Source organism: Grampus griseus (genome assembly GCF_964374135.1).
Source record: "Grampus griseus genome assembly, chromosome: 12".
In the NCBI taxonomy this organism is placed as follows: domain Eukaryota; kingdom Metazoa; phylum Chordata; class Mammalia; order Artiodactyla; family Delphinidae; genus Grampus; species Grampus griseus.
The window spans coordinates 11927457-11947659 of NC_139006.1; the positions used below are offsets into that span (position 1 = coordinate 11927457).

The 20203-nt window shown below is 48.3% G+C and overlaps 1 protein-coding gene across 1 annotated transcript in view; it reads right to left on the reverse strand.

Moving 5' to 3' along the window:
• Nucleotides 1-4367: 4367 nt before the first annotated feature.
• The window catches only part of FBXW8 (F-box and WD repeat domain containing 8), a 114001-nt gene continuing 98165 nt past the window's right edge, over nucleotides 4368-20203 (reverse strand). The window contains exons 9-11 of the mRNA XM_082667783.1: nucleotides 10466-10639; nucleotides 7999-8109; nucleotides 4368-7291 (exon numbers count right to left, since the gene is read on the reverse strand). Coding sequence (XP_082523909.1) covers nucleotides 7147-7291; nucleotides 7999-8109; nucleotides 10466-10639 — 430 coding nt within the window. The 3' untranslated portion in view covers nucleotides 4368-7146. The remainder of the gene's footprint in view (nucleotides 7292-7998; nucleotides 8110-10465; nucleotides 10640-20203) is intronic.

Consider the following 20203-nt stretch of genomic DNA (forward strand, 5'->3'; position numbering starts at 1 on the left):
AAGAAACAAAGGTCATTCATCTCGGTTGGTGGCAGTAGCCCATGAGTCAGCAGAGGGCTGGCAGTCGGTGGTGCCCTGGTGACCTGCTGACTCACTCGGGAGAGCTGCCACCACCGTGGTCACTGGTCACTGTTTACATTCCAGGCTTGTTGCTTTCATCAACACTCACTGGGAGGCACCTTCCTAGCCTTCCAGAAAAGTTCCCCTGATAATTGTTCCCCTGATAATTAGCTATTGCTATTATTTGCATTCTTGAATTTGTAATTCAGTTTTGATATTAAGTGTGCTTTATCTATCTTATACCCACATGGTGTGGGGTTCAGAATGTAACAGGCGCCCCCTGGAGTCTTCATCCGATGCCCAGCACCTGGTCTTCCCTTCCCTGAGGCAGTCATGATGGTCCTTCCTCTGACATCCGCCCCCACCCCCCAGCTGTGTTGTGCACACGTTGCTTAGGACGGGATTAACGTCAGTTTTTAAAAGCCAGCAGGCGTCCCGAGGGCGGCAGTGGAGCTGAGAAACCCTCATCATTTAGACAGAGCTGGCGCGGGCATCCCTCCCTAGTGAGCCTGCGGTGGACCAGGCTGGGCCTCCGACCCCAGCCATGCCTGAGGAACGCCAGTCTCCATGATGCGCCTGACAGGCGGCCAGGGGCAGCGCGGCCCCATCTCTGGTAAGTAGAGAGCGGTCTGAAGTCACTTCTAGAGCTCTGCTTTTTTTAACTTTTTTAAAATTTTTATGTTTTAAATCGAAGTATAGTTGATTTACAATGTTGTGCTAATTTCTGCTGTACAGCAAAGTGACTCAGTTATACATATATATATATATATTCCTTTTTTAATATTTTCCATTGTGGTTTATCCCAGGAGATTGGATGTAGTTCCCTGTGCTACACAGTAGAATCTGCTTCTTATTTAGACTTGTGCTTAATTCCACAAATATTTTGACATTTTCAAAGCAGTAGGTCAGGGCCAAGGCTGTGCTGCTTACCCTCCAGGTGCCGGCAATGGGGTGGGAAAGTGGGATGTGATTGCCCTCCCCACTCCCCCCCTTCTCCTGCTGCTGGGATCAGTTGCTCACACCCCTGGGTGCCTGGCTGCCCACAGAAGAAATTTAGAAAGGACTGGTGTGGAGAGATCTGGTCCTGTTTAGGTGCTAGTTAGCTATCGTCCAGGACGGGTCTCCAGTGAGACCCCTGCAGCCTGGCAGAAGCGTGCGTCCCCGTGCCCTCCCCTGCCCCGCACTACTGCCAGGGACCCGTGGAGTTACAGAGCAGCACGGACTGCTGGTGTGGCCACGGTAGGCTGGATTTTCTGGGATTCTCCCAATTTGCTTCCATTTTCTTCTCAACAAAGGCAGTTCATTAATGTAAAGTGTTTTTATAAGTAATAGATCTTCCATCAGCCCCCCTGCAGAGCCTGTGTTTGGGAGACATGGCCACTGTGGGCACAGGCAAGCGTTTGCCCTTGTTCAGACCACCGAGGGCTGGCCTCGTGTCTTTGAAGCTTTGAGCATCCGCTTACCTAAACTAATTAAAATGAGATTTATTCAGCCTGAGCCCAGTCCATACTGCTCAAAACCAAGCTGTTTGTTCACCGTCACTGAGGATGTCATCTAATCGGCAGGGTTGGGGCTCATTTCCACCAGAGGGCGGGCCAGAGTCCGCCTGGGGCTCCCCCGCCGGCTCCCAGGGCACTGTGTGCGTGACGTGTTTTCACTCATTTGGTGGTTCCGGGAGTGATGGGGTCAACTATTAGTTGGTGCGGACCTGCTCCTAGGAAGGGTGGTTATTCCCCCCAGTCTGCTGGCCTTTGATTAGGAAGAACGAGGGTCACTGCTCTGGGTACGCATCTCAGGACGGCTGTCTGGGCAGTGCGGTCTGCAGAGGCTGGAGGCTGGAAGCTCGGAAACAGCCCCTTACCGGCCGGACTGGTGGGCGTGCCCAGGAGGGGCTTTCTGGCTGCAGAGACCCTGAGGGAGTGTAGCACCTTCCCCCCATCTGAAGCAGCCTGAAGCAGGTGATGTTTGTTCTAGAAGTTGAGAAATTAACAAATGCACTTGTTTTACAGCTTTCCTTTTTTTTTTGCGGTACGCGGGCCTCTCACTGTTGCGGCCTCTCCCGTTGCAGAGCACAGGCTCCGGATGCGCGGGCTCAGCGGCCATGGCTCACGGGCCCAGCCGCTCCACGGTATGTGGGATCTTCCCGGACCGGGGCACGAACCCGCGTCCCCTGCATGGGCAGGCGGACTCTCAACCACTGCGCCACCAGGGAAGCCCCGGTTTTCCTTTTATTAGGAATTATATCCCTGTGACTAATCAGTGCTAAGTCAAATATCTGAAGTCAGTGCTTCGAGGGCCTCAGGCTGTGTGTGTGGGTGGAGGACACGGGGAGCAGGGACAGTGCAGCCTGCCGGATGAGGGTGAGGTCACCTCTCTCCATGTTCTCCACCCGTTTCCCAGGAATTGGGTTGAAAGCATATCACCAAGGGGAAAAGTTACCAGAACTGGGCTTTTGGCCGTTAAAAGAATACGGCAGTTTGACACAAACACGCCAATTTGGTAGGTTTACAAAAGGGCTGTGTAATGGAAATCTACTACGAGCAGCTCAGGGGAGAGCTGCTGCAGCCACGTTAAACATGAATTATGGATAAGGGAACGCAGTAAGATGACAGCAGCTTCCAACTGTGGCCAAGCATCCTCTGAGGGAACGACTTGCTGCTAGACTTTAGCAAAACCATTGCATTTTTTCTGATCCCAGGCACTGGCAAGTTCTCCATGTGCGTCATGTATGGATCGGATCCTTGTCCCTGAGCAGCTGAACCTGTCTCCACTGCCTGTGGTTCACCAGGCCAGAGCTGAACTGCAGGCGGCACAGTGACTGACGCAGGCTGATGGAGAGTTAAAGACACAAGTTGCCTTGGCAAGGGTTCTGCAAACACCTGCTTTGCAAGCTGTCCTCCCACACAGCGACCTTGGGAAGGCCTTGGAGAGTTGCGTGGGAGGGGCCGGGGTTTTCACCATGACTTCCTAGGGCGTCAGTGTTGCCTTTGTCTCCAGGCTCTTCTGGAATCAGTGAACAAGTACCAGCAGGGATTCGGTAGCGGATGAACTTGGCCCCAGCAGGACTGAGGACTCTGACGGGCACACGGCGGCTGCTCTTCCTTCTAATCTGCATGTTGACCAAGTGAGCAAGGGGCTAGGTTTCTGGTCTTTACCCCAGGAGTGGTCCAAGGGGCAGCAGTAAGGCTGGAGGATGTGCCGAGAAGCAGTTTATGGCCGCCTCCATCTTAGAGAAACGAGGCGGCTGCATTAGTGCTAGCACCGGGCGAGGGGACAGGAGATACAGTGGTGGGGCTGGGGGGAGCCTGCCCTCCCTTCCTAGGGGATGAAAAGGTCCCCGGCACAGAGCTTCTGCCTGGAAGCCCTTGCCCACCATCAGAGGCAGAGAGCAGGCTGGCACCCGCATGGCACAGGCCGGAGCCCAGCGAGAGGGGCTGTGCCGTTGCCCATCCCAGGCAGCCTCCGTCCAAATCGCTGCATTGCCCACTGCAGCAGCCAGGGAGCCATCTGGCCTGGCCGCTGGTGAGGTGGGCAGGTCTGCGAGGCTCAGGGCGCTGCAGACGGGCGGCCAGCACCACACGCTCCCGGCTGCCACAGCTGCTGCCCAGAGCAAAGGTCCGAGTCGGGAGAGCCAGCCGGCCCCCGCCTCAGCCACTCTCGTAGACCTGCCCGTCCTGACAGGCCGTGGACGGCCTTAAGGCGAAGGCTGTGCCCCTACCAGGAAACCGTTTCTCTCCGAGCTGAGCGAAGTTGGTTTGCAGTGACCAGCGTTTGTCATTTGAATGCAGAGTGGGACGCGCTATCCCCTCAAACGTGGGCCTCTGGTTCCCAGGAGGGGTACGGAGGACTTCATCCTGCTGTGGTCAGCTCTCCTGCACAGAAAGGACCAAAACTCCACTGTTGGGGACATTCAGTTTTTCCTCGAATCAGCTGAATCTGGGCAGCCTTGGTAGGGGAGGTGTTGCTGGCCCTAGGGTGTCTCTGCAAATGGATTATTGCCTGGGCAGCGGCAGTGGCAGCACCGTGGCAGCACACGGCTGAGACTGCAAAGCACAGCCTAGCGGCCGCTTGCAGAATCTGATGACAGAGCCATACTTCCTCCCAGAAAATGCCCTTATGCACAATTTCACATATGGTTGTGTGGGTTTCTTGGATCCTGGGCTAGGAGGCCCTCTAATAGTGGTTCTGGGAAAAACTATTCAACATGTCAGGTGAGATTTCCAGGGTGGGGGGAAGCTGGTAAAGTGGTATGCCAGGGGACTGTCACCACACACCTTGCCAGGGTGACAAGTAATATCAGCAATAAATACATTTAAAAAATTTAATACTAGAACTAACATGGACATGTTATAAAGCAGAAAACAAAGTCATACATGTTTTAAGACAGGGCAGAGATTTCTGGTGTTTGGCCCTCTGGCTCCCCCAGCGGCATATCTGAGTCTCTTCTGTCTTTAGGGGAGACATGGGGCCCGAGTTTGAAAAGCAGAAGAGATACAGAAGAAAAGGAGACGATAAGTCAACTAAGAAGTCAGAACTTGCAAAGAAGCTCCCACAAAATAGCCAACGGAGACCAAGGTAAGATGGGATGAGCAGATGGGGGTGGACATGGGCCAAGATTTTTTTAAGCCACTGGTAAATGTTGGTTCATAAAGGAACTTTGATCCTTTCCCCATCAGGCTATTTCTTCCAGAATGTAAGGTTTAAAGCAAAAAACACTGACTGAACGTGGTGTGCTTGGAGATTATTTGGGTCCAATAAACCTTCACAAAACCCAGGTGGTTTCCGTGAATGGGAGATGTTATCAACAGGCTGGGAGGAAAAACCCCATGCTTGTAACATTTACACTGGACCAGCAGCTGGCAGTGAATGAAAGTAGTTTAAAACTGTTTTTACTTTCAGTAAAATTTTTCTGGGTCGAATTTCTTTTGAACTCTTCCATTACTCTTAATTCCTGCAAAGCTAGGAGGGAGAATGTATCTGCAAAATGAACTGTGAAATGAGACTGGAAGGGGCTACTTCTTGAAAGGAAAAATAAACTTTCCGCAGTGGTCCAGTTGCATTAAGACTGTGAGAGGTGAAAACCGTATAAAGCGAGGTCACTAGGGGGTCAGAGCAGCACAAGGCAGCGAGCGTAAATAAAGTACGTACTCCATTTGCCCACTGCACGTTGGCTTCGTTTATGAAGTAACTGGGTTTTCTGAAAGGAAGCAGAAAACCCTCCTGACACAGCTGCCTTCCGGGGAAGGCAGCCTGAAGGAAAGCAGTGCTCTCGGGACTGAGGGGATGGTTCCCGGTCGCGGCTCTCTATGTGGCTCTGTCTCGTTGGATGTGGATTTTTTTATGACTGAGGATCTTAATTTGAAAAACCTTCCAAAACCCTCACGACTCAAAAAGTTGTAGGACTCTGCGTAATGGTGCATTTCCCAACTGCGTACGCTTGTGAACAACAGGAAAGCTTCACTTCGCTCTTGGATCGGGGGGAAGTGAGGAAGTGATTCCCATGCTGAAAATACTCGGTTTGTCCCTTGTGCCTTTTTTTCCCTTTATCAAGAGTCGTATATTTTGTCTTTCCAAAAACCTGCTTTCCGCTTTGCTTTATGATCAACTTCACTATTTGTTGGTTTTCTAGTTCATTAAAGTATTTTTATCCTTTTTTAACTCCTTTAAAGAAAGATTTAACTCCTTCTTTCTACTTTGTTTTTCTGTCTTATTTTCTATAAAGTCATGACGTCTCCCCGCCCATTCGGGCCTCGTCCCCTGGGTCTTGGTGTTCAGTGCTTCCACTATTACCCTGGTCTGGAGAGTTTCTATTTTCCATTTTTCTTTCCCTGTTTAAAACCAAGTTAATTCAGGAATGCCTGGGGCTTCCAGGTGTATGTTTTTGTTTAGCTTTTTGTTGATTTCTAATCGTACCACACTGGGACTGGGGGCACCGGATTGGACCTGTCTGGTATTGCTCTTTGTGTAATCTGAGATCTTCCTTGTGGCCTTCATACATGGTCATTTTTTATGCATGTTTTGTGGGTATTTGAAAAGGGACAGAATCCTACCTACATCCATCGTGTCACGCTTATAAATTAAGTAAATCCGCCGCATCACCCAGCATGGGCACGGATTTTGTTTCTCTGAGTAGTTGTCAGTTTTCTGCTTTGCTGTTTTGAAGGTACAGTAGACGGCGGCTGCTGCTCACAACAGTCTAAATCGTGAGTAACGCAAGGCTTTGCCCTCTTAATCCTTGGAAACGGAAGCTAGTTATCACACGGAAGCGGCCTCTCGTGCTGCCCCGTGTTAGCTCGGTGGTTGAACGTAATGGTCCCTCCGCGTTCTCCCCTTCTCAGTCTCTACTCCAGAACCCATCACCTTCCACCCCACGCGGGGGATGGGTGTTTACGGTACATAGAAAGTGTCTACTTTGTATCGTGCATTGCAGACACAATAGTCAGCAAAACAGTTATTAATGAAGTAGTTGTATAAATATATAATTATAACCATGTTAAAATCTACCAGGAAAAAGCACTGCTCTCCCAGGTTGGGTGATGGTGTCAGAGAAGACGACCCAGAGATGGTCTCAGATCCGGATCCAAGGGCTCAGAGACTAGCATGTCCAAAGGCCCCCAAAGAAGCAAGGGTTTGGAGACAGGAAAGAGGATGAGCAGGGGTGCAGAGGGCCTTTCTCAGAGCTGGAGCAAGGGCTGTGTGTAGTGTACAGAACAATGTGGGGAGGTCCCAGCTTGGGCCCGGGCGGCACTCCTGAGACAGGTGGGGAGCAGATGCAGGGCTGCGGTGGAGGAGCGTGGGGGAAGGAGGTACAAATCTGAGCCATCAGTGTGTGGTACTGAAAGCCCTGAGTGAGAGTGAGAACAGAGTAAGATGAAACGAGCCCTGACAAACGCAGCTGGAGAAAAATGAATTGGCAAAGGAGAAAAGCAAAGGCAGTAGAGGAAGATGTGGGGGTCACATAAGCATGCCCTGCAGTTGCTTTTTTCCCCCAACACTTAAAACCTAGTGAGGTGCTCCTCTGTAGTTCTAAAATACACAGAATTGGTTCTTCCCATGTTTCTCCCAGCTCCCAAATGAGACAGTTCTCTAACTGTTGTCACAGGGAAAAGCAAGCACCAGGTCATAGTTGTAACCCGGTATGGTGTCGCAGGACGAACGGCAGATGGGCACAGTGCTCTGAAAGGCCAGCCGGTCCACTGCAAACTCGTAGGCCTGGATCAGCCCCCGGTGTCTAGAGAAAGCAAAGAGACGGCGGCAGGGTCAGTCCTGGTCCCCAGCCCCCCAGTGACTTCTGTCTTTGTAGCAGGGACGTGCTGGAGACAGGAGAGCGAGTCATCGTGACACACGTCTGCTTCGGCCCCACAGTGTGTTATGGACGCTCCAGATCCCGCAACTAGAGACCAACAGGTGAGCAGACAAGTTTGATGGCGGGAACTGAGTGCTGGGAGGCATCTGTCTGAACAGGGAGGCAGGAAGGGTCAGCCTCAGGGAAGGCCTCACACGAGGCTGCTTGGAAGCCAGGCCAGTAGTAATCAGAAAGGGTCCCGGGCTTCCCTGGTGGTGCAGCAGTTGAGAGCCCGCCTGCCGATGCAGGGGACACAGGTTCGTGCCCCGGTCTGCTTTGCCTCTGTCACTGGTATTCAACACCACAGGTCCCTAAGCCTTTTGTCTTGGGCTCTTGGCACGTGTGGCCTCCATCCCACCCCCCTGTAGCGTCCTGCTGAAGTGCCTGAAACGCACCCAGCACATGTTGTTGGCTGATACCATCCTGCCCGCATGTACATGTATGCTCCTGACTTCTATGAAAAGAGCGGCTAAGCCTGAGGGTACCATCCTGTACGGACCAATGTGGCCTGGGATGTTCTATTAATAAAATCAAGCTAAGAGTGTCTCGTCTGAACTCCTACAAACCTGGACCAACCCAGCCCAAGCACTGACCTCCGGTGGGTGACGAAGTTGTCCAGGTCGGCGTTGCGCACCACCCTCTCGTAGGGCACGTGGGCCGTGATGAGGCTGTGGCAGTTGAAGGAGATGTGCCGCACGGGGTGTCTGGAACAGATGGGAGAGAACGCTTGTCAAGGTTAAGTCCACTGGAACTCAGCACATCCCACCTTTGCTGCTTTGGTCTCGGAAGTCTGGAGCTGCAAAGGACTCTAGAACCACCTAAGCCAGCTTTTTCTTTTACAGAGGAGGCAACCGGGCCCCCAGAGGGGCAGTGTCTGCCTCAGTTCCCAAAGCTAGCTGGAGAAGGCCCCACGCCAAGCCTACTCTGTAAACACGTCTCAACATCCCTGTGCTCACTGGCTGATGCCCTAACACCTTGGTGCGTTGGGACACAGAGGACAAACAACCTGAGACAATTCAGACACACGCAGTGGAGAACAGCGCCATTTCTGCCCCCCCCGGCTGGCCGGCCGGCCCTGGGCAAGTCACTCCAGCTCTCTGAGCCAGGTTCCCCAGCGGCAGGCTGTGTTGAGCAGTGCCCTACACAGGCCCGCCAGTCCTGAAGTCAGAGGCTACAAATGATACGTGTACTCTGGGTTGTGAAAGCCATTCAGAAAGTTTTGGAACAAAATGGCTTGAAACCTATGTAGCAAAGGCTTTTGTTCATTCTAAAAACTTTTTTCCAGCGGAGCACTGAGCCAGGAGACACAGGATAAGAAAGATGTCTAATGCAAGCAGATGCCTGCCATCAGAGGGATTCCCAACTGTTAAGAAGGTGAGATCCATTCCCACAAAAAATAACCAGTGTTTCTAGAGCACAAGAGGAGACACAGAATTCAGCACTTGGCAGCAGGAACAGGAGACCGCAGCACGGATTGCAGAGGCAGCCAGGCCGCTGCAGAAGGGCGGAGGGTGGCACGGAGGGGCTGAGGAGTCCCTTCAGGCTGAGCCACGGCTGTGCCAGAGGCAGGGACAGGCGTCTTGGCCACAGCAGAGGATTCTCTCAAGACGGGTGCCTGAGTCCAGGGTTTGCAGCACCAACTGGAGAAAGTGTGGCTGGAGGACTTCGCTCAGGGCCCAGTGAGGCAGGAGGGATGGAAAACAAAGCCGCGAGGAGGACAGGGAAGGGAGAGCGGGCTGGGGAGGGCAGGAGACCGAGCAACAGCGGGACCAGAGCTTGAGAGGGAATCAGGCCCACCAGCACGCTGTGCCGCGAGGACGCGCGTGAGCACGAGAACCCGGGCGGGAGCCTTGCTTTGGTGGCCGCCTCTGGGACAAGCCACTAAGCACTGGTGAGAACCGCATGTGCACTTACAAATGAGTTAGGAAGGCTGGGACAGGACGACAGTTCTGGGCACGACCTCGCTTAGCCTAGCTTCCCCTGAATGACCCATCCGAGGGAGTGCAGCTTTTCAGGGAGAGAAATGAGATCTGCTGGAGTGCAGGCCTAGTGAACTAAACGGAGCTGCTGGCGGCAGTCCCTGGGGGCCTGGACTGCTGAGGAGGCTGTCCTGGAGGCCAGGTCAAGCCAGCTCTTTTTAAAACAGAAGGGTGTCCTTAAAGGCAGACGGTTCTGGGCTTCCCAAGCGTGAGTTTTAGTTGCCTTTTGGCACCACCTGGTGGCAACTCAGTGCATCACCACAGCAGGCAGGGAGGGACAGAGCCAACCAAGAAGCGTGGAGGCCACCGTGGTCTGAGAAAGATGCAGGCCCAAGCACCGGTTACGGCCACCCTCCAAGGAAGAAACCAGTTCCTCTTTTGACCTCGTACTTAAGCTAGACTTGTGAGCAGTCTTCATTTTATCACTCTCTGCAGTTAGTGGGGACACGTCTCATCCCAGAGGTGCTGAGGGACAGCCAGGGGAGCTCGGTGCCCGTCTCGCACAGGCATGGGGGCTGGATGGATGTGGGCAACAGGGGAGAGCCTCGGGTCCGCTCCAGCCGACCCCTGCTCCAGGCAAGGCCGCCTCTGCTTTAAAGGTCAGACGCCAGCGCGCAACGTTTAACCGGCTGGGCCACCTTAGTATTCATTTACCTACATCCATACAGCCCTCTGCTGCGCTTGGGAGAACAGCTCTTGAATTTTAGAGCTAAAGGTTAAAGTTACAAATTCCTCCTTAGTTGAAGCCTGAATACTTTCAGTCTGAAGCGCCCTTGTAAACAGTAAGGAAGATCAAGACTTCCTGGAGTGGAGGGGATGGGGGGGGGCCTGGGCCCGCCCCACCTGGGGGCGGATGGGCTGCCTGCAGTGCCCCCGCCCGCCGTCTGGCCTGAGCTGTGGCAGTCTGAACAGTGACCAGCGCCATTTCTGAGCCCATTTCACAGCAGCTGACTTGCAGGGTTCCAGTGAGGACCACGTGGTAACGTGTGGACAGCACTCGCACAGTACCTGGCTCAGTGGCTGACTGATGCCATCATTGCTGCTACTGTGGTTACTGGAAGCACCTGAAGACCCACCTTACCTGGAGTGCACCTCCCACAGCTTCTGGTTCATCCGATAATCCCACACGGAGACCAGGCCCTCCTCGCCCCCGCTGACAATCTTCCAGTCGTCCATCTGGACTGAAGAGACTCCGAGCTGGTGGGCAGAGATGGACAGGGCGATCGTGTCAGTGCGGAGGTCGTGGATCCTCACCCTGCAGGGCCAGAGATGAGCGCAGAGATTAGCATTAGAGCCTGAAATGACGAATTCCTCCTCAGCCATCCTGGTCTGTGTACAGCAACCCTATGAAAACAGAGTATGAAACCCCTCAGTTACGATATCTAAATACTGATACTAAACTTTCACCACCTCCTTAGTGTACTCTCAGAGGAGGCCAAGAGGCACTAGAAATGCACTAGTTTAGAGCACTCCCCACCGTTCAAAGCACAGAATAAGGAGGACTCAGAACAGATACACTGGCTGCCCTGCTGCTCACTTCAGGGGAGACGCCTGCCCTGCGCACAAGCCCATTGTGATGGAGGCTGACCTGACTGCCATGGGGACGTCGGCCTGAGAAGGCTGTCCAGAGGGTAAGTATACTGCCCAGCATGGCAGTTTTGCTGTTCATATAAAAGTCTGTTAAGAGCAAGTTGTAAAACAGCTACATTTGTCTGAAACCTGAACCCTTACCTGGTTGGGAAAATAACACTTTTCGGGTAATTTAACTCAACTTTTAAGTTCATCACCATCTTGTTGGAATTTGGAAAGGCGATGCATGACTAAGCATAACAGAATCGTGATAAGAGTATGTGGACACTTGGCAGTCACTTATCTAAAGTCTTGAGATAATTACTTACCTTGTAATAATCTGAATTTCTTTAAGAACATCTTTAAAAACTACGTTCTATACAAGTATATGCTGAATTTCCACATAAGGATAAATTAGATGAGACAGAAATCTCTTATCCACTAGAAGTACCAACACAGTTCCTGAAATAAGCCACAAGAGCTAAAACTGAATGTGGCAACATTTCAGTACAGGTAAAATTAACAGCCCCTATGCTGCAAGTCACAAAGGAAAAGACAGTCGCTGCCCTGAAAAGATGCCACTAGCTAGCTAGCAGGGGAGCTGGACAAACATGTCTGACACAAATAATGTGGGGAAAAGGGATCATCTCGAACACGTTCTAGGTCCTAAACTCTTACAGGTACATGAGCACGCACAGACACAAAGTATCTTTGCGTGAGGGAAAATTATTTGAACTGGAAATTCTATACCTAGCTCACCTACCAAGTTTGAGGGCATAATGAAGACTTTTTTTTAAACATAAAAGGACTCAATGTGAGCTACCCATGGATACTCTCTGAAAGAAAGTGATGTAGAAGGGCCATGAGGAGCTGACACACACGCCACGGAGGGATATATGAAACAAACACTGAATGTTAGCAGACAGCTTAGAAAGCCCTATTGTGCCAGCTGGGTGGGCAGACGCACACAGGACAAACCCACCTCTTAAGAGCCTCAAGTCACAAAGCAAAACTCAATATAGGGACTTCCCTGGTGGCACAGTGGTTAAGACTCTAGTCAGGGAACTAGATCCCACATGCATGCCGCAACTAAGGTGCCTGCCTGCCACAACTAAGACGCAGCACAACCAAATAAATAAATTAAATAAATAATTTTAAAAAGCAGGTTTGAAAAAGATTTTTAAAAAACCCCTCAACATATGCTACACACGAAGGGCACATTTGCATGTGACAAGGAAGAGGTGACAATTTTAATACCTGAAAAGGTAGATTTCAGAGCAAAAAGCATTAGCCTGAGAGTACTTCAAAATGATGAGAAGGATACAGTTTACTAAATGTTTGATAAAACGTGCCAGGAAAGAAACAAAAAACCCCACATGATACCCGAAACTAATATAAAACTGTAAATCAACTATATTTCAATTAAAAAACCACACATGGACCTAATTTCTGTAGGTTGATTTTCCCCCCTTTTTAGTAATTCAGTTTCTTTCATCATTATAATCTATTTGGGTTTTTTATTTCTTGAGTTCATTTTTTGAATCTCCATATTTGAAGACCTAGATGAATAAATGACATTGTAGGAAAATAAGAATTATCAAAACTAACCCCCAGGAGACAGAAAATCCAAATAGATCAAGGAACACAGAGCAAGCTGGGAAAGCTGTCGAGGAGCAAGCTGTCCCTGCAAAACAAGAACAAGCAAAATGGGTCCAACCTGGAAGGAACAGACCGCCCCCCCGCATTCCCCAAACCCCGGGCTACATCTACTGTTCCACAGCACAGCAAAGGGAGGAAAGCTCTGACTCTTTACATGGAGCCAGCGTTGTTATTACGCAAAACCTGACACCGCAAGCATGACGGAGACGACAGATCTGCACCAGTGCTAAGACCTGAATAAAATATCAACTAACAGAACTCACAGCAACACGTTAACCAGCAAGTGGACTCTGTCTAGAATGTCCATTCCTGTGGCCCACCATGCCTCTCTGACAACAAGAAACCCATAGAGAGAGTCACTTCTGTGGACACTGAAGAGAGGTTTGATGACACAGAACACTTATTCCTAATGAAAAGTCTTTAAAAAATAGTAATCTACTTTTACCAATATTATTTCACATTGTTTTAAAAAAATTAGATACAATTAGATAAAAGAAGAGAAGTGGACAAATTTATCATTAGGGTTGACAATCCAAGGTAATTCAGAATCAAATGTATTTTAATATGTCAAAATCAATAACTATCCTTTGTACAACCACTAGTTTTAAAAATGTAATTGAAGAAAAGATCCCACTTAAATTCGCAATTATAAGCAAAATACCCTGTAACAACTTTCTCAACTTGGAGCTCTACCATATGCATTACACCAACATTAATAACAGAGGGCTCAGAGAGTTAAAACAAATATTCAGGATAGGAAGGCCTTTCTAAACATTACAAAAAAAAAAAAAAAGTCAAGGCAAATGGTAAACTGGGAAAAATGTTTGCACCAGAGGACTAATTTCTTATAAAAAAAATTCCTTCAAATTTATAGTAAAGACTGATAACCCAGGATTAAACTTTAATAAAGTTTAAGAAAAGAAAAAATAGTTCACAGGAAAAGAAGTACTAATGGCTTTTAAACACTGTAAGATGTTCAAGTTCACTGGTAATGAGAATGCACTAAAACTACAATGCAGTAATACCACTCAACCTGCCTACCCAGCAAAGGTAAAGTCTGGTAGTACTCCGAGACCCCTTCCACGCTGGTGAGCCCTGGATAGAGAGGTACTTCTATACGGCTGATGTGAGCACAAGCCCAAAGAAAGTGACTTGGCAATATCCAACAAAATAAAAAATATACTTCACTTTGACTTAGCAGTTCCGCTTCTAGGGTTTTATATAGGCTATATCTAACATACATGTACATCCACATATATACATACAAGGCCATTAGCCACAGTACTTTTTCAGTAGCAAAGATGAGGCTTCTGTTTCAGGCACCCTGTTGACCCTCCCACTGAAAATCACTTCATACTGCTGGATAAGACATTAACTACATCCTTTCAAGTGCACTGCTGAGCTCACAGAGTAAGCGACCTCCCTAGGGCCCACGCAGAAAACCAGGTTGGAGAGCTCGAGTTGCAATTTTGGTTGCCTCTATGCATGTGCGGTAGGAGTGAGGCTATTGGCAGGTGCCAGTCTCAGGAAGCAACAGGACTGGCTCTTACTGTACCACGGGGGCAAGGCTGTAAGACTGGGGTCCACTCAAAGGGGAGTATTGAGACCTTGCTTTATAAAAAAAGCAGTATAGAACTTCTAGACACGAAAACATAATCCCTGCAATTAAACTCATTACATAGGCTAGAAACAGATTAGACAAAGCATTTGTAAATTAGAAAATAAACCTGAAGTTACCTAGAATGGAGCACAAAGAGAGAAACAGATGAAAAACGTGAATGAAGCGTTAAGAGACAGGAAGGATGGAAGGGGATGATGGTTCCAGCTTACGCCCAAAAGAAATCCCAGAAGGAAAAAAATCTAGTGTGTGGCAAAGAAGCGATATTCAAAGTGTTAATGGCCGATGCTTTTCCAAAATGAAAGATAGGCGTACTCACACTCATGAGCTCTAATCAGAATAAATGAAAAGAAATACGTATTACAGAGTATCATAATAAAGTAGGAGAACCGCAAAAGACACAAGGGGTCTCAAAAGCAACCTGAGACAAAAAGACTTCTGATAATCAGACCAACAGGAAAAATGAGAAACAGTATTTACACTGCCATGAATTTGAGTGACTCAACGGGGAAGGCACATAACCTAGCTCCATCAGCAGATGCCAGGTAAAGCCGTGACGGTACATCCGGTACAGTGGAGACCTGCACGGGCATCAGAGAATGAGGCAGAGCTACACATACTGAGGACAGCCGTCGCCCGAACAGTCACACCCAGCGCACCAGGCCCAGCTGCGTGACGGCAGCTGGGGGGCGGGGGAGGGGGGCGCGCATCTGTGCGCAGGCACCCTCTAGAGAACGCCGCAGCACAGCCTCCGCTGAGGAAAGAGAAGCTCCCAGGAGACAACTTCTCCCTATATATACTTTTTTGTGCTTTTGAATTCAAAAGGTTACCTGCTTAAGTTAAAAAAATTTAAAGATAAAATTCTGGAAGGACATACTGGAGCTGGTAACAACAGTTACCTTGGGGAAGAGTCTCAATGGAAGAATGAGGGGAATAAATGCGGCTTTTACTTTTTATTCTAGATGCTGCCATGTTGTTTAAGGAACAAGAACTCGTTCATGACGGGGAGGGGCACCCAGAGGCCTTCACAAGTACTGGTCACACTCTGTTTCTTAAGTGGGTGGGTGGGTGGCGGGAATGCTCAGGTGTTCCGTTCTTTAAATTGTACACAGCATACCTTGTATACACTCCCATGAGGATGTTTTGTTTCAAATAAAACAGGGTTTTAGAAATCTATAGTCTTATGACACGGGGGTGAGTGAGGTCCATGGCTTCTTCCCTGCTGGCGGCGAGGCTGACTGAGAGCTCCCTTAGTACAGCAGGCCAATCAACACCCCCCCCCCACCCCGCCTCCCCTCTTCCCAGGGAGGGGTCTGTGACCAGAGGGATGCCGAGCGAGCAGGAAGCACACAGAAGACAAAGAGCTCCAGAGCTCCCGCAGTCAGCATTTGCAGACACTAATCTTTAGGCATTTGTGGGTTAGAGAAGGGAGAAAAGGTAAAGTTGCCGTGAAAGGAACTCTGCCTGGAGGCTACAGCTGCACTGCTTACTAATGGGAACGTGAAAAGGAAAGGGGAGGGGGGAGAAATTTTTAGCTTGAGTACTTTTCAGTGCGTATTTGGTTAATAAGGGTCTATTTTGCTCTAGTGATTTTCATAAAGAGCTCCTCTGTTGAATATTTATACTCCATAATTTACAGTTTGGCTGTTAAGGAGACAAAGGCAAACACAAACCTGGTCCAGAAGTTCAAAGTTTGCCATCTGTTTTCCTATTGTATTTAGATACCGGCATGGATGGCTCCAAACAAAATACACAAATACACCAAAAGATACAGCATTAGTGTATTTTATCACTAAGGAAAACAAAAATGGGCCAAAAAACAGACTCGAACTTCTCCCCACAGGGAAAAAGGAGAAGCACTTAGAAGACATCTCCTCAAAAAGGCACTGCTCTGGTTTCTGGCTGACAGAAAGAGATAGCACACAGCGCGGGGTGCGAAGTCCACGCGAACCCTTCGAGTTCACATCATGAAATGCATCTCTGCTTCACACACCTGACGGTGCGGCCCCAGCGTGCACAGCAGCGTTCCCTGGCAGAGCCCATACCCTCAGCGCTCAAATCAAATTCCTGACGTGGGGAAACAGGTAGCACAGCAAATGGGCACAAACATGCCAAGACAACTGATTCCAGGGACAAAAAGAAGCCAACGGTAGACACTGCGAATCCCTATCCAGCGTGTGTTTCATCAACTTTGCCCGTTGAAAAGAAAAAAATAATTGGTCTGAAAGCTGTAATTGTATTATGTTTAATATTCATGGTTGGGTTTGGAGGGCTGTTCCAACACTCCCTCTCTCCAGCCCCTCTCTAATGAAAATCACACCATAGGAGTCAGCTCAAGCCCGCCAATTAAAACAAAAGACACTGGAACCTTCCAAAGACTCCAACAGAGGAGCATCCATCAGATGGGCAGGAAAACGTGCTGGAACTGAGAGGGAGGCACGCGCTGGCTGGTCCTGTGCTGAGAGCTTTGAATAACTTATTACAACACTTGCAGATGGAGCAAATGTAACATTTACGCCCCACTCACTCTCCCTAACGGCCAGCAGCAGCACCAGAAGCCACCACAACTCTGCATTTGTCAAGGCGAGAAGCTCCGACACTCTCTAATTAGGGGTCACAACTCAGAGCTTGCTTCCCATTGGTTTGGATAAAACAGTCCCATAAAATAATAAGGCAAACTGTATTTGATGGCAAAGATGAAGCCTGTTCAGGCTCTGGCTCAGCAGTTTCATTAAGAAGGACCTGACCTTCAGCTATATTTCTATCCAGAAAATAAAGGGAACAAGCAAGACGGCATTAAAACAGTCTCTCTTTTTTTAAATGACCAAATTAATCAAGAAAACTCATTTTTTTTTAAGAAATCAATAACATGATTGTTTTGTCTCATCGAACCTATATTAAAGAGGATTTTTAAAAACAACGTTATATGCCCAAATTAGTAGCTATAACATATACACAGCACCAATGATGGCCTTTGGTGAACGATTCATTTTTAATAGCAACTAGAAAGACATGTATTTTCAGGTAGAACTGCCCAGTTTAATCCAAGCAGGCTATGGTTAGAGCTCTACGTACTGTAAAGCTGTATCTCGGAAGTTTAGAGTTCTTTGCTTATTGCCCATAAAGAGTAATAAGCCCCTTGGACTGATCGCTCGACCTTTCTGGACCTGTTTCCTTAGCTGGGCCAGCTATTAGATGGTCTTAAAGAGCTCTGCTAGACCGAAAATTCTGCAACCCTTACGAGCCAGCCCATACCACCACCAGTGGACAAAAGTGATGTATGGAAACACAGAAACATTCAGCTTACTTTAATAAATCCTTTTAAATTTCAATCAGATGAGTGTACCTAGAGTAAGCTCTCTATTTTATGATCAACTGATTTTCAACAGTGGTGCCAAGACAACTCAATGGGGAAAAAATAGTCTTTTCAACAGATGATGCTAGGACAATATATATCTACATGCAAAAAAGAATAAGGTTGGACTCCCACCTCACACCATATACAAAAATTAACTCCAAATGCATCATAGACCTCAGTGTAGGAGCCAAAGTCATAAAAATTCTTTTAAGTAAACATAGGAGTAAATCTTTGTGACTCTGGGCTAGGAAATGGCTTCTTCAATATGATATGATATTGCTATATGATACCAATAGCACAAATGACAAAGAAAAACTGGATAAATGGAATTTCATCAAAATTTAAAACTTCTGTGCTTCAAAGGACATTATCAAGTGTGAAAAGACAACCCATAGAACGGGGAGAAATATTTACAAGTCATATCTGATAAGAGGTTGGTATCCAGACTATACAAAGAACTCTTGCAACTCAATAAATAAAAAGACAACCTAATTAAAAAATGGGCCAAGGATTTGAATAGACATTTATCCAAAGAGGCCAAAAAGCACATGAAAGGATGTTCAACAACATCATACCTTTAGGACAGCTATAATCAGAGACCACAGCAAGTACTGGTAAGGATGTGGAGAAACTGGAACCCCCATACACTGCTGGTGGGAATTGTAAGATGGTACAGTCACTTTGGAAAAGAGTCTAGCAGTTCCTCAAACAGTTAAACATAGGGTTTATGTGGCATTGCAAGCCAGCAATGCCACTCCTAGGTATATATCCAAGAGAACTGAAAATACATGTCTACACAAAAATATGTAGTTGAATGGTAACAGCAGCATTATTCATAATAACCAAAAAATGGAAACAACCCAAATGTTAACTGATGAATGAATAAGTAAATGTGGTATACCCATACAATGGAATATTACTTGGCCATAAAAAGGAATTAAGTGGTGATTCAAGCTACAACACAGGTTTATCTTGGAAACATTATGCTAAGTGGAAGAAGCCAGTCACAAAAAGTCACACGTTCTATGATTCCATTTATATGAAGTATCTAAAACAGATGCGTAGAGGCAGGAAGTGATTAGTGGTTGCCTAGAGCTAGAGAAGTTGGGGGGACATGGAGAGTGACTGCTAATCGGCACAAGGTTTCTATTTGGGGTGATGAAAATGTTCTAAACCTGACCTGGTGATGACTGCACAACCTTGTGAACTTTACACTGGATTGTATAATTTAAATTAGTGAATTGTAGGTATGTGAATTCTATCTCAATAAAGCTAAAAATTTTTTAAATCAATTTAAGATTACAGGAGGAAAAGCAGTGGGATTTGTTGGCTCAGTGCATGTTGCTCTGGCAGCCCACTAACAACCTGATGTACGCCCTTACCACCAACTCTTCTTTTTGGCCCCGCCGTGCCGCCTGCGGGATCTTAGTTCCCTGACCAGGGATTGAACCTGGGCCATGGCAGTGAAAGCGCAGAGTCCTAACCACTGGACCGCCAGGGAAGTCCCACCCTTAACACCAACTCTTATTTTGATTCTCCCCAGCAGAGCATTCTCTGGTCTAGATCCCTGATTTCATTCGTTAGAAATGAGCAGATCCCAGATGAGAAGACTGAGAGCAACAGAATGGGAAGGGACCCCCTTTAATACAGCCCTCTACTGCCAACTAAACAGTTTATTTAAATTATTTAAAGAGAGTAGGAGTTCTGCATCTGACCTAAAGTAAGCCCATTACTGCCTCTGTCTTCTGCTGCTACAACCCAAACCTCTGGACAAAACACAAAAAGCAAACACCTGAGGACCCTGGGGAGTTGACTCACTACAGTGGATTGTGGGGGAAGTGGCCACGGAGGAAGGGGCCGTGGGGAAAGGAGTTTCTCTCTCACAGCCTCACCCCGAGTGTGAGCTCCTGTAGCACAGCTGTGTGGTAGCTAAAACGCTAACAGAAACACCCTCTTTCTGAAGAACCAAGGAGAGAAACCCCTAAGTCCAAAGAACGTGGGTGTGGCATTTTTGGGGATTCCCCCATCTCTTTTCTGTCTGGTTTTGCCCCAAGACAGTCCCTATTCACAGAGCTGCATGGTGGTAGGGATGCCAGCAGGTGAAACCCTGAGAGAAACCCCATCTTCTCGTCAGAGGCCCAGGGGACAAGGGCCCTGAAAGCTAGGAATCACAGGGATGAAGAGAGGGAGGAACTGGAGACGGGGAGCCCGTGATACCGTGTGCGACCCCGCGCGTGGCCCAGGCGCAGACCCAAAGCAGTACAGCAAAGGCTCAGGTAAGATTTCAACCACTGCCAGCTCAGACTAACCTCTGGGTGGCACGTGTGCAGGGCAGTCAGAGAAGCACAGCAAAGGTTTTGGAAATTGAACTGACACTGGAATCACCACCCACAGAAGGGAAGACACAACTTGCAGTCTGAACCTAACCAGGGGGACTGCCTGTTTAAAACAAAAACAAAACTCAACATCCTCCAGAGGATTATGTAACAGGATCGAAAGTGGACACAAAATGTCCAGGATACATCCAAAATTACTTGACATACCCCCACCCCAAAAGCCCCAGGAAAATGTGACCCATTCTCAAGGGAAAATGTCAACCCTAAAATAACCCAGAC